This window comes from Narcine bancroftii, chromosome 3, assembly GCF_036971445.1.
Source record: "Narcine bancroftii isolate sNarBan1 chromosome 3, sNarBan1.hap1, whole genome shotgun sequence".
NCBI classification, from domain to species: domain Eukaryota; kingdom Metazoa; phylum Chordata; class Chondrichthyes; order Torpediniformes; family Narcinidae; genus Narcine; species Narcine bancroftii.
The window spans coordinates 371,059,574-371,074,798 of record NC_091471.1 but is presented as its reverse complement, the minus strand read 5'-3'; the positions used below and the strand labels follow the sequence as shown (position 1 = coordinate 371,074,798).

Here is a 15,225-nt window from a genome sequence, read left to right as displayed (position 1 = left end):
TTCTTGAGAGTCACGATCTTGGAGGATCTATCCTGGACTCAACGCATTAATGGCATTGTGAAGAAAGCAGATCAGTGCCTCTAATTCCTCAGGAATTTGTGAAGGTTTGGTATGACATCATAAACCCTGGCAAATTTCTACAAATATGTTGTGGAAAGTGTGCTGACTGACTGCATCACTGTCTGATATGGGAACACCAATACCCCTGAGCATAAAGCCTTGCAAAAGGTAGTGGACACAGCCCAGGACATCATGGGCAAAACCGTCCCCACCTTCAAAAACATCTAAAGGAACACTGCTGTCAGAGAGCAGCTGCAATCGTCAAGGATCCACACCACCCTGTTCTTGCTGTTACCCTCAGGAAAGAGGTATCAGTGCCACAAGACTCGCACCACCAGGTTCAGGAACAGCAGCTACCCCTCTGCCACTGGACTCCCCAACAACAAACTCAACCAGGGACTCATTTAAGGACTCATCCACTTTATTGATTTTGTTTTTATTCTTTCCATATTGCACAGTCAGTTTGTTAACATTTCTTTATCTGTTAACAGTTCTTTATTTGTTCACATGTGTATGTTATGTACATTTTTTTTGCAGTACCAATAAATGATAATTCTGCCTCATCTGCAGGAAAAAGTATCTCAGGGTTATATGTGAAGTATGTACTCTGACACTAAGTCTGAATCTGAGATGTTGCACATTCCCTATCCCTCGACTTCACTTAGCTCATCCTCTCTACTGCACCCTCACTGAAGCTTTGTTTTAATTCCAGATTTGCATATCTCAGTGTATTTTTGGTCACCTGTCATACTACCTGTAAATTTGGAATCATTCAAAATTTTTGTCCAAACTTGCATCAGTTCTAATCACTGAAGTTCCCAAGTTTGCTCATTCACATCATGATCAGGTAATTTTCTGATTTATAAATTAATGATCGACATTTTAGAATTCCTTCAGAGCTCTCTCTCTCTCTGACTTTCTATGCAACGTCCTCCAGAACTATAGATTTGACTCCAATTCTGTCCTCTTGATCATTCCTAAATGTAATTTTTCTGCTTTTTGCCACTGTATTTTTATGCACTCTAAAACTTCTTGTTGAACATCTGAAGGCTATCTGTCAGAATGCTTCTTTTAATTATATGTTCCAACATCTGCTTATGTGGCTCACCAGCAAAATAGTTTTGATAATATTTTATTGAAGATTATTTGTCATTACCCTTTAAAATACAACTTCTAGTTGTCATTTTCTCTGCTTAAACTGATAAGAATGTGGAACGCAAATCTCAATGAAGCACGGTATTTTATCGTATCGGAATTACTTGAATCTTCGGGTAATACTTCAAAGTTTGTTGAAAGATGCTAACAGGGCAGAATCAGAATAATTTTTCAACCTTCTAAAAGGGATATTGCATCTGTCAAAACTAGCACAATTCACATAAACTGTGCAATTTGCAAATTGAAAATATAAAATTCAGCCCAAGTTTGGAAGGCCTTGGCAGAGATCAAGGCTTTACCACCATTTGGGGCCTCACAAGAAATGCTACACTTGTGCCCACACCTCTTCTCTCACCAACATTTGGGGCCACAAATAGTCCTTTCAATTTAAGCCACATTTTACTTGTGAATCTGCAGGGCTCATCTACTGCACATGGTTTTCCCATTGTGCTCTCCTCCACATGAGAGAGACTGGACACATTGACCACATTTGCACTGTCCTATTCAATAACTGGGACCATCCACTGACCAACTATTTTAAGTCCAGTTATCATTTCCACACCAACATATATAGGGTCTCATGCACTACCAAACCAAGGCTACCTGCAAATTAGAGGAACAACACCTAATATAATTTCTGGGCACTTTCCAACCAGATGACATTAACATCGACATCTCCAATATCAATTAGCCTCCTCCCCTTTGTCTCCTCTCTTACAGATCCCCACTCCTTCCCTTCCCTCTCCATTCAGAGAGCTACCCACTCTCTGTCGCCTCACCTTTTTTCTCTTTTCCCCTCCTATCAATATCCACCTGTTAGCCTGTGCTTTCCCCCTCATCTCCCCCCCCCCCTTCCTGGCCTCCCTCCATCCCCCCTTCCTGGCCTCCCTCCATCCCCACTCATTTCCCCCCCACCTTTTTTTATTAAGGCGATTGCTTTTTGCTTATATCTTGACCAACACCTTTCCACCCTACAGATGCTGCGTAATCTTCTGAGTTTCTCCAGTACTTTTGTGTATTGCATATAAAGGAGTTTGACATTCTTCTTGTATCTGAGTGGGTTTCTCCAAGGCGCTCTGGTTTCCTCCCACCCTCCAAAACGTTCAGGGTTGTTGGTTAATTTGGGTGTAATTGGGTGGCATGGGTTGAAATAGCTGTAATCAGCTTCTACCGTTCTGAAAAAAAATAAGCCTACTACTTGCAAATTGGATGTTATAATACTATAATTTTAACTGTTCTGCTTGTATTAGCATGAGAGGTGATGCATGTCAAAACCAACAAGCAATTTTGGTGGTTTGAAATAAGAATTAAAATATTTCAATTGCATTTCATTCTCAGTCCATGATTTGTAAGCAGTATATGATGGAAGAAAATTATTAATGTGGCATTACCACTTTACTAGCAAGTAGAAACACTGGCATCAAGGATAATTCGATTGGTTGATTGTCCTTGCTGTGATATTGCTCAGTAACTGGTTTCACAATTTTTGGATGAGGCGGAATGTTTGAGTTTTGGTTGGTTTTGCTGATGAGAATCTTTGATCCTTAAATATTAAAATAAGTTGAAAAGATTAAATATGCCTCTTGATTATCTTGATGTATTCATTTTAGCAGAAACAAAGTCCAATTTTTCCAGGCATTCTGTGAAATACATCCTTATCCTTTTGTATATGAATGTCAAAGATATAATTATGAATTCTGTTATGTTGATAAGTAGTCATCAGACTGCACCATTTCATATTATTCTGATTGCCAAGTAATGGCCCGAAAGGAAAACAAATAATTATTTCCTGAAATTTCTTTTGTGCTGTAAGCAAATAATCTCTCTTGGTCATTCAGTTTCAACAGTTATTTGCACTGGTTCTATTTGTGTGTAAATCACAAAGAGCTGCAATCAAGTATAAATTTTAAGATGCTTGTCAACCTAGTTTGTGAGTTTTTTTTAATCAGATGTGGAGAAACACTGCCTCAGAAATTTGCAGTTTGATTTCAACATACTGCTTGCCCTTTAGTCACCTGGCAGCTATTCACAGATGGCCTAATGAAGAATTGCATGCAACATTGGATTACTGAGTGAGAAAACTGGAGTATTTCTTGCTGTCCAACAAAATGGAAAAAGCTGGAGGAAACTCAGCAAGTCGGGCAGCATCTGTGATATGGGAAGCATTCGATGTTTTGGGTTTGCAGATTCTCTCTTTCCACACATGCTGTTGGACTTGTTGAGTATTTTCATCTTTTTTTTTCCTATTTCCAGCTCCTGCAGTCTTTTGAAAAGTTTTTTTGTGTTCTTGATTTTTATTTGGAAACTATTGTTCAAGATTTTATAAATAAGTGAGAGAACAAGTAAGAGTCAGAAGGTGATCAAGAAAAGTTCTGGTCGCCTAATTATAGGAAGGATATAAACAGAGTGGAGAGAGTGCAGAGAAGGTTTACCAGAATGTTGCCTGGGTTTAAGCATCTGGAGTATGGGGAGAGATTGGACAGATTGGGTCTTTATTCTTTGGAGCGTAGAAGGTTGAGAGGGGATTTGATAGAGGTATTTAAGATTATGAAAGGGATAGACAGAATGGATGTAGATAGACTATTTCCATTAAGAGGAGGAAAGTTTAAAACAAGAGGACATGAGTTAAGAATTAAGGGGCAGAGGTTTAGAGGTAACATGAGGGGGAACTTCTTTACTCAGAGAGTGGTAGCTGTGTGGAATCATCTTCCGGGAGAAATAGTGGCGGCGGAGTCAATTGTATTATTTAAGAAAAGGTTGGACAGGTCTATGGATGAGAAGAAGATGGAGGGTTATGGGCATTGTGCAGGGAGGTGGGACTAGAAAGGGGTGTTTGGTTCGGTGCGGACTAGAAGGGCCTAATGGCCTGTTTCCGTGCTGTAATTGTTATGTTATGTTATGTAAATGAAGAACCCATCAGATGCAAACTTTCTAAATTTGCCTTTAGGCACTTAAAATGCCGGACACCTTGCTCAATAATGAGATTAGAAAGCCAGAGTGGATATAGATGCAGGGTAAATAATCATCCCAATCTAGGTCAAGTATTTCTCATTTTATTAAGGAATTTAAAGCAGCAATGATTTTTTAATCAAAACTCTGCTGTATTTTGAAATCTGAAATAAAACTAGAAAATGCTGCATTCTCTATTGCAGTAGCATCTATGGAGAGAGGAACAGAATTGATACTTCAGGTCACAGAGCCTTCATCAGAACTAGGAAAGTTTGACATATAATAAAGTATGAGAATGTAAATGATGTCTGAGGATGTGAGAGATAAGGAACAGGAAGAGAAGATTTGTAATTGGTGAGAATACAGGAAAGGTATGATGATGCAAAGCAAAGGCTGATGAACTTGGAGCAAGTAAAGAATAGTTACTGGTAATTGTGACTGGAGTGCAAGGTTCATATCTAGTTGCTACTGTCTGAAAAATGGGTTCAGTGGTTGTGATGGGAAGTTAATGAACATTGATTCAAGTAGAATGATGTGCCAAATTGAAAGGTGACTCTTGATCATCTATTAAACATTACCAGAACAGTGTATGAGACAGAGGACAAAGGGGCCAAAGTGGAGGAGTGCTTTACCAGCATATCGGATCACAAATTTCTCTTCCACTTCCTTGCTCTCCCTGCATCATAATCCTACCTCGAACACATTCCAGAATCTGTACTTGAAAGCTTGTATGTCTTGAGTTTCCAGCATTTTCCAAATTTTCTATTTTTACAAGAAAGCTTCTTTGAATGTTATCACAAGGCTTAAACTCTGCAGCCATTTAAAAATATACACAGTAAAATCCTCATTATCTGGAATTCAAACAACCAGCAACTGGCAAAAAAAAATCAGGGAAAATAAATAGGTAAAGAAATACGCAAGTTTAAAATTGGCACTCCCTAACAGGTAGTTCGTCAATCACCGATATGCAATCTCAAGCAGCAGGAAAATTCATTTAGCCTGCACCTACCAAGCCCCATAGATGCAGAATACTGGGGCTTTTACTGTATATGCATATTTTCTATTGTACAGGAATTGTGGTTCTTGTGCAGAGCAGAATCAAGGATGACAATAGCCAGAGAGAATTTAAGATAAATCATGAAGTTTTCGTTGATCCCAATTTGTTGGAATTCTTGAAATGCACTTACTTGGAAATTCAGTTGCTGAACATTCTTTCAGTGGAATGCAACTAATAATCTTCGCTAACATTGAGTGCGATGCCATTTCTGGGACATACCAGGACTCTGAATTACCCATTGCTTTTAAGTGTTTCACTTTTCACAACATTTTGTGCTGAATGTACAGTATCACTATTATAAACCAGTTACAAAGAGACTGTTCGGTCTGCCAGTTTGTGCTCTGGAAATGTTGACTTTCTCTTCAAAATTTCTCAAATTCCATATTGGGCGTTCAATGTGGAGGATTGCTGATACCAGTTGACAGAAAAGCAGATTTGCATTTTAACAAAGCTACCTGCATTCCAAGCTCTGCCATTCGGAGTGGTTTTTTTTTAAGTGCACGTATTGTTGGAATGAAGAAAATAAAGGGAATGTGATTGACTAACAAAGGTGTAATATGACTGTAATAAAAAAACTCCTTGGTACCTGGCATCTTCTGCGATTGGTAGATGCCATTTAAGTGAGTCTTCTGGTTGCTTGAGACTTACTCCTACAGTACCTAACTAATACACCTGCATTAAGATTAAGAATAAACAGTTTAAAAGACAAAAGTACTATACCTACACTGACTAAATTTCACTTGTATTAATGTATAAACCTTAAAGCATTTTGCTTTATTTTCAGTCACATTCTTTGAAATCATTTGATGGTGATGAATGGTGGGAGAAATTGTTTGGCATGGACTAGAAGGGCCGAACTGGCCTGTTTCTGTACTGCAAATGGTTATATGGTTATTGAATCGCTGCTCCCTCTGCACAAAGCCACCCTAAAGATGAACAATAACTATAATTAACCCCCCCACCCCACGCTTATAGATAAGTCCTTACTAATATTTACTTATACTTTTAGAGAGTTACCCCAATGGCAAGTGGCATCCTCAGTGTTTCTCAACCCTTTTCTTTCCAGTCACATACCACTTTAACTAATCTCTATGCCTTAAGTGCTTAAGGTGGTATGTGAGTGGCAAGGGAAGGTTCAGAATCACTGCTCGAGACCCAATTGTTACTGAAATATTTTGCTTGAGAAAAATTGTCATTGGCCCATTTCCTTTGGAGTTATGAAAGTGTCAGTGAGGTGCAATTAAAACAGTGGTTTTCAAACTTTTTCTTTTCACTCACATGCCACCTAAAGCAATCCCTTACTAATGACCTATGGCATAGGGAATACTTAAAGTGGTATGTGAGTGGAAAGAAAAAGGTTGAGAACCACTGATCGAGCTTTTCAAATTTGCAATGCCATTTTATTCAAATAGCTGCTGCAAACAAAGCACGACTAAGGCTGAATATTTACTCCCATCTCCACCAAAGATTTACATGTCACTTCAGAGAATATCTAATTTTACAATTTTAAACTTTTATTTAAATTTTTTTTTCCTCAAATTTATTTTAAATTGTTTTTTTTTATTTATTTTCCTCGACTTTTTCCAGTTGCTTGAAGGTGCTGCTTGCTTGAATTCTGGATAACAGTTTTTTTTTAATCTGTACCTCTTTTGATGTTGATTGAGGAAACAAACCTCTCAAATAGTGCTGAAGATTTTTTATGTCCTTATTTGAAAGTCATTGCCCTGTACAGCTCAGATTCCTTGCATTGATTCATCTACTTAGATTTTGGAGTATATGAACAGTGTATGATTGATGTGGTTGTATTGATCTCCTATTTTTTTCACCATGGCAATATAACCCCAATGTTTTTTTCCTACATATGATTTGAAAAGTGAAGTGAAAGACACTTCAGCCTGATTAGCTTGATGCTGTCATCAAAATAAAATGTTTAATCATTCAGACAATTATATCACAAAGATCCTCTGTGATTTCTAATAAACAGAAGAGTATAAAAGTATTTAGACAAATGGATAGAAAACTTTGTTGGCTGGTTATAAGCTCGGGTATGATCTTGAATGTTGCTGATGATGTTTACATCATGTTTGTAGTGTGTACTGTGATGGAATTGTGCTAATATTAATCTTTGGGTATATATTATATTTTTTCTGGGTATGGACACAGGGACACACAGACATGCATAATTACATTCGGTCTTTTGAAATGGCAACTGAAAAATCTCGGAGACTGTTTGTCTGCTTATTCATTGTTCTGCTGGAAGCCAGCTTGCTTAAAGAGACAGTGTGACTGCTAATTCAAAGCTGTAAACACTCATAAAAGTCTTATGATTTTTCTCCATTGAAAACTCAAATCAGTCAGTATTTGCTATACATAGACAACCATTCTGCTGGCTGGTCTCAGCAGACAATTTGGAGTCTTATCCACTCATACTTTTGGAAGAGATAAAACTTCAAAGGAAGCAATGATGTCATGTCACATGATTAAAGACATTTTCAGAGAACATATTACTGAAATGGAGACATTTTTAAACCAGAAGGAGGTGCTTGACCATCCTGTAAGTCACACAGGATTGAAATGCAGTAATAATCCTTTGGAGAAAGAAGGCTGCTTGGTGTTCCTCCTTTTCATAAGGAGAACATGAAAAAAGTGGTTTTGTGGAAGTTAGCAACTTTAGCTGTCTCTTTGAAATGAGAACAGATTCATTGTGACCATTTATACATTGGCTCTTCATGAACCCCTTGCCTGAGTTTGAGAAATCATTGTGGAAGAAAAAACAAGTTCTGAATTTTCCATGCAAGAGAAGAAAATCATTCGTAGGAAGAAACAATTCTTTGAAAACAACTCTATAAGAAATTCATGAGTTTTGGGAAGTCTAATGCCTCATACGTACTCCATAATTGCTGTTGAACAGCAGTAAAGACTTTGAGTTTCAACACAAAAGCTTTCGGAGACTGAACTTTCAAATCATCTCTTCAAACTTGAGCTTAATCTGTAATGGTTTGTGCTTTGCCACACACACCAATATATACATTTTTGCATAGTGGGGTTAAGTTTAATGTTGAGTAAGATTTTATTTTATTAATAGTCATTAATAAAAATAATGATCTTGAAGATACCATTGTCTTGGTGAATTTCTATTGCTGCTAGTCTAGTACATAACAGCGTGCAGCATATTTTCAACTCTGAGATACATCTCCAGTATATCTATAACTATTGAACTACAGGGAAATGCAAATTGAATTAAATATGATCTGCTTCCCAATGTCTTCCACAGGTGACATACGGATCATTTGACTACACTTCATTGCTCTATTTGTCTGATTACAAGATTGACTTTGGTGGTGGAAAATTTGTTTTCGTTGACGATCTCGCTAACAGAACTGTAGAGCCTCGGACAGGTATGAATTTTTTTTACATTTTAGTATCATGGATTTTTACAGCATGGATTTAATTCCTTGGGTCTAACTTATCCATGCTAATCAAGTTACTTTCCCAAGCTAGTCCTATTGACCTTTGTTTGGCCCATATCCTTTGAAAGCTTTCCTATCCATGTATCTGTTTAAATGCCTTCTGAATGTTACAATTATATTGTTTTTCTGCCACACCTCCCTCTCTTTAATTCTATGCTTTCTAGTGCAAAATTCCTCTACCTTTGGAAACATACAATGACTGTTTACTCTTGATTCCCCTCATGATTCCCTCCATGATGTTGGGAACAAACACACTTGACATTTGCCCTTCTTCTCCACACTTTCAAATTTGTAATCAAACACGTTACGTGATTAAAGTGCACATTCCAGATTTTATTCAAGGTTATTCGTACCGATTTTGACCATGTAGGTAGCTCTCAACCTTTTTCTTTCCATTCACATACCACTTTAAGTAACCCCTATGCCATCATGCTCTGTCATTAGTAAGGGAATGTGATATGTGAGTGGGAAGGGAAGGTTGAGAATCACTGCTCTGTACCCAAATGTTACTGAAATATTTTGCTTGAGAAAAATTGTTATTGGCCCATTTGCTTTGGAGTTATGAAACCATGCACATAACGAGTCAATGAGGTACAATTAAAACAGTGGTTGTCACACTTTTTCTTTCCACTCACGTACCATCTGAATCAATCCCTTACTAATCACAGAGCACAATGGCATAGGGATGACTTAAAGTGGGATGGGATTGGAAAAAAATGTTTGAGAACCGCTGATGTAACTGCTTATGGCAATAGCAAAATGAATTCTGAGGTATTTTGAAACCTGCTCAAGTTCAATCATATGCCTCCAAACTCATTGGGCAGTGCTTCATCCTACAGCTAGACAATCATCTCAAACATACTGCAACAAAGGTGTTTTGCAAAGTGAAAAATTGGAAAAATCTTGAATGGCCAAGTCAGTCACCCAATCTAAATCCAATTGAGCATGCTTTCGAAAGTGGAAAAATTTTGGGAAGATCTAAACCAGATATTAAATAAAATCACAAAAAGCAATATTCCAAAAAACCCAGAGATCTTCCTTCTAAGTAATATAAGAAATAAAGAATTTGGACTCGATTTGGATGGAGCACAAAAAAGATTTATTATGATAGCCCTAGCTGGAGCAAAAAAATGTATTATGTCAACCTGGAAATCAGAAGACAACTTGAGAATACAACAATGGTACATAGAAATAAATAAATGTATTCCATTAGAAAAAATAACATATAATTTAAGAAATAACATCACAGTATTCGAACAAATATGGGAACCATACATGAAACACAATAGAGAAATCCTACCATGAACCTCCACCACCTAAAATGACAGAAAGAGAAGACAACGAAATGAACTGACTCAGTATATAAAAGTAAAAGATAAAAATTTTTGGTTTATTTTATTAAGTGATGACATTGTTTAATGGATTTAATGTATCTTATAGATTGAACTTTGAATAAATGGGAAGGGGGGAGAGGGAGGGAGGGAAGGGAGGGGGAGAAAAAGGAGAGAAAATGACACTATATATTCAAGAGAAAAATGTCTGTATGTATTTTGGTCAGTATGGTTTATTGTGTGAAAAAAAAATTTAAAAAAGAGCATGCTTTCCATATGCTGAAGAGAAAATTTAAGGGGGAAAGCCCCTGAAACAAGAGGAGCTGAAGATGGCTGCGGTAGAGGCCTGGCAGAATATCAACCAGAGGAGATGCTCAGCACCTGGTGATGTCTCTGAATCACAGACTTCAACTAATCATGATATACAACAAAGAACTAAAGGTGACTATTTTCAAATGCATTCTGTTGCTTTGTACCAAATATTATGGTGCCTTGAAATATTTTTTATATATTTTATACATATATGCATAAAATGTGCTGTGATTTTTACATGGTCAAACCAAAATGTATACAAATAACTTTGAATAAAATCTGGAATGTGCACTTTAATCAGATGTGAATTGTGTGATTACAAATTTAAAATAGTGGAGCACAGGGGCAAATAAAAGGAAAAAGTGTGAGGTCCTCCCTCAGCCTCCTCTATTCCAGCGAGAGGTCAAAGTCTCTCCAGCCTTTCCTAATAATTCAAGCCCACCATTGTCATTTCCAAAGGAAATTCTTGAAATGTTTGCGTCCTGCAATCTTCAAATTTCTTTTCCAGTGTTGGAGTTTGTAGGAGCTTGTTCTAGTGGATAATGGACGAATCAGTAGTCAAGTGTGGTGCATACTTAAGGTTCCTTTATTAGAATTCAAGCTTCTTTTAATGGAAGGTTCCTTTATTAGAATTCAAGCTTCTTTTAATGGTATTTCAGTTACATATTAAAGTTGTTCTTTGTAGTTATATAGCCAAATACATCTAAATGACCTTAATACTATGATAATTCTAACACTTTGATTCAAAACTAAGACTATTCCAACACAGAGATGGGAGAAGTACACAAAGCTGTCCTCAGTTTCTGGAAGACTTTTGATCCTTGTTTAAAGTTCTTACATCCTTTGATTCATGACCTCTCTTTAGAAGGTCATTGAGCGAATGAGTTGACTGGGCTATAAGAGTCTGTTCAATTTTGATTAAAGTTCCAGATCTCCAGGATGTTATCAACTTCTCCACAGTGGTTGGTTGTCTAACCACCTTAATAGCCTCTGTTTTAGGTTTGTAAGAGCATCAATTCTAAATCTCTGTAGTTAGCATGTTATTTTGGCTCAGGTCTCCATCAGACAATCAATATCATAACCACCCACCCTCATGAATTCCATCCCCACTTTGATGGCATAAAGCTATAATCACTAATGAAGCCAAGAAGTGGTGGGTTCTTCTCATTTTTTGCTGCCTCCAGTAGGACTTCCATTCACTTTTTTTCCCAGATACTTAAATTGTTTCATCAGTTCCTCACCACTATCATCAAGTTTGTCTGATGGTCGCTGTCATCTGTATTGTACTCTGCATGTTCCAGGCCAGTATCTTAGTTTGCTGCATTTTCCAGGTACCTTTTGGATCTGTCACCTTCTGGGATCTTGTTGGAAGACTTCAGCTTGCCAAACCACTCTTTACAAAAACTGGGAGTCTTGTTCCAGTAGGTTCAACTGATTGTGCATCAGCATCAGTGGTTCCACGCAGGTTCCACATTGGAAGAATTAGCTTTAAAGTTTTGGCTATTACAGCTTTCAGCCCAGATAACATGCTTCAAGAGTCCAAAGTTACTTTTATCAATTAATTCAGGGGCATATCAGCATTCTCTAACCTGACTGTTTTCAAATGCTCGTCAAAATTCCTGGTTACCCTCAGTACCTTTTTGTTGGCAGGATTCTCTTTTGGACCATTCTGCCCTTCCAGGTCCTATTTCCTCCAGCCTTCTTTGGATAATTGCCCAACCTGCCTCCACATTGTGACCTTCGCCCAGCACTCCTTGTACTTGAATCTGGAGTTCTTATCCTTGGGTAGTGACCCACACACTAATAACCTGCACTACATCTAATGGATGTAGTCCATATATTTTAACTAGCCTCTGTAATTGCAGCCAGGTGCCCCCAACTCCCTTTGACAGATTTGGTTGGCTATTTGTTCAGGGGTCGCTGAATGATGTCTTCTAATCTCGTATGCCTCCTACTTATCCATCACTTTTTACCTTGTGCTTCTCGTTTCTTTTGTATGATCCCTTGTGATTGAGACTTAATAAATCACTTCCCATATCTCCTTTACTGTGATCATATGAGAGGGGTATTGAGTCAGAACCTGCAGTTATGGGTTGGGAAGAATCCTCCTTCTCTGTTCCATTAATAGCCATTATTTCTTTCCCACGTACTGCATTCTCTGTCTTGGTCTCTTTACTGATTTTAGTTCTTCACAGTTTGCCTGCAGTCTGGTTTTGGGCTCTTTATATACTCCAGAGTCGATTGACCTGTGGAGGTTCCACATTTATTGGCTATGTTCGACGCTGGTTCTTTCATCTGTTGCCTTTTGTAAACAACAATCCATTAGTGAAGTCTCTTGGGCACTCTCCAAAGTTTTTGCAAAGGCTCTTGGAGCTGGCCTGTCTATCATGAGCAGAGCTTCAGAATTTTAAATAAGATCTATTTTAGCGTTTGTATGTGACCTACACTTTAAAAAAAAAACCTTCCCCAATTTATCTCCCAAAAACATATCTATACACAATACAAACACAACATAATCTGTCACACCACTATTAAAGGGCCTTGTTGTTTTCTGGCATTTTGGACTGTCAATCTTAATATAATTTCTTTATCTTGATAATGTAAATATTTAATCAGAATTGAGTGTGGTGCTTGTCCCGGGAATGGTTTCTTTCTATTAGCTCTATGTGGTCTATGAAGTTCCAATCCATTCTGAAAGTTTTCAAGGCCCATAAGCTCCAGAATTCATTTTTGAAAGAATTGTACTGAATTGGGTCCAAAATCTTCAAGCAACTCAACAATTTTAACATTATTTATGCCGATATGATTATCTAACACATAATTTTTTCGTAAATGTTCTTTCCTTTGAAATCATAAAAGAATTTTCCATTTTATTCATTGTTTTGGAATAGAACAGTGTAAAGATACAATAATCTTGTATATCTTCTTCAATTTTCTGGACTTCAACTTTAACCTTATCCACAGTTTTAGCATAGTTTGCCATTTCTTGTTTAATAAAATTAATTTCACCCTTGAGATATTGAATTTGTGTATTAGCATAAGATCTAACAGACAAAAATTGTGCATCCATATGTTTAATCATTTTATCCATCCAATTCATAATTAAGGAGGTCTGAACTAAAGAACCTGTACCTTTAAGTTTAACTTCAGAGTATTCAAACTTTGTTTCTTCCATAACTTGAATAAACTGGAGTTCTTCTCCTCTGTTTCCACTCCCTCCATTTCTTCATACATTTCTGCGTCTTCATCTCTTCCTTCTTCCTCTTCACTCGATGAAGAAATTAACCTAGCATATTTGTGAGCCAATTGTTTTACCGTGGTCTGACTCGCAATGCTGGCTCAGTCAATTCCCGTAGCGACATTGATTCAGTTGTGTGCCTGCGTGCAATTGTTTTTGCAGTGGTTATAAGTTCTACAACCTTTTTCTGAATTCCAGCGCCATCTTCGCCAGCTCCCCGGAGAAGTGGCGCTGGAGTTACATTAACCTTGACTATTGCAGCATGGGTTGATCTCGGAGGGAGAGGAGGCAGGTCCATAGGTGAAGGTGAGATGCAGAGATAATGAGCAAGGATATGTGAGAACCATAGGTGGGGAGAGAAAGGATCAAAAAGTTGAACGATGTGAAAAATGAGCAAACATTCAGAATGTCCGTCTGACTTCAATGAGTTTGGTACTAATCACTTGAAAAATAACCAGGATACAAACAGAGAAAGTATAAAGGTCAATCAGAAAGCACAAATCTTTTTTAGACTGATTACAGGAATCTTAGAAATCTGCAATGATTAGCAGGAGGCCTGGGTGAATTTAATACACATTGAAGCTATTTGCATGTTATTTCAAGATTTAATTCTTGTCCGTTTAATGCCTGTGGCTGACATTGAATCATTGCAATTATCTTGTGAAATTGTTACATTTTCATTTTCCTGAGTCATGACTGAAATGATCATTTTCATTGTGTGATGTTCATTAATCTTAGTGATTGATATTTGAATAAGAGTATTTGAATAAGAGGGTAGAAATTCTTACTCTGTTGAAATGTGGGACAAGATTAGGCTGCACTTAAAGCAGAGTACAATGTATCACCACTGCTACAACAGGCAGAGTACAATGTATCGCCACTGCTACAACAGGCAGAGTACAATGTATCACCACTGCTACAACAGGCAGAGTACAAAGTATCGCCACTGTTACAACATGCAGAGTACAATGTATCGCCACCGCTACAACGTATCGCCACTGCTACAACAGGCAGAGTACAATGTATCGCCACTGCTACAACAGGCAGAGTACAATGTATCGCCACTGCAACAACAGGCAGAGTGCAATGTATCGCCACTGCTACAACAGGCAATGTATCGCCACTGCTACAACAGGCAATGTATCGCCACCGCTACAACAGGCAATGTATCGCCACTGCTACAACAGGCAGAGTACAATGTATCGCCACCGCTACAACAGGCAGAGTACAATGTATCGCCACCGCTACAACAGGCAATGTATCGCCACCGCTACAACAGGCAATGCATCGCCACTGCTACAACAGGCAATGTATCGCCACTGCTACAACAGGCAATGTATCGCCACTGCTACAACAGGCAATGTATCGCCACCGCTACAACAGGCAGAGTACAATGTATCGCCACCGCTACAACAGGCAATGTATCGCCACCGCTACAACAGGCAATGCATCGCCACCGCTACAACAGGCAATGTATCGCCACTGCTACAACAGGCAATGTATCGCCACCGCTACAACAGGCAATGTATCGCCACTGCTACAACAGGCAATGTATCGCCACCGCTACAACAGGCAATGTATCGCCACCGCTACAACAGGCAATGTATCGCCACCGCTACAACAGGCAATGTATCGCCACCGCTACAACAGGCA

The 15,225-nt window shown here is 38.1% G+C and overlaps 1 protein-coding gene across 3 annotated transcripts in view; it reads left to right on the top strand.

The window, feature by feature from the left end:
* Window positions 1–15,225, top strand: part of LOC138759603 (uncharacterized) — a 374,892-nt gene that overhangs the window by 51,011 nt on the left and 308,656 nt on the right. For all 3 annotated transcript variants that reach the window (XM_069930320.1, XM_069930319.1, XM_069930317.1), the window contains exon 8: window positions 8,496–8,619. In XM_069930320.1, the coding sequence (XP_069786421.1) occupies window positions 8,496–8,619 (124 nt within the window). The remainder of the gene's footprint in view (window positions 1–8,495; window positions 8,620–15,225) is intronic.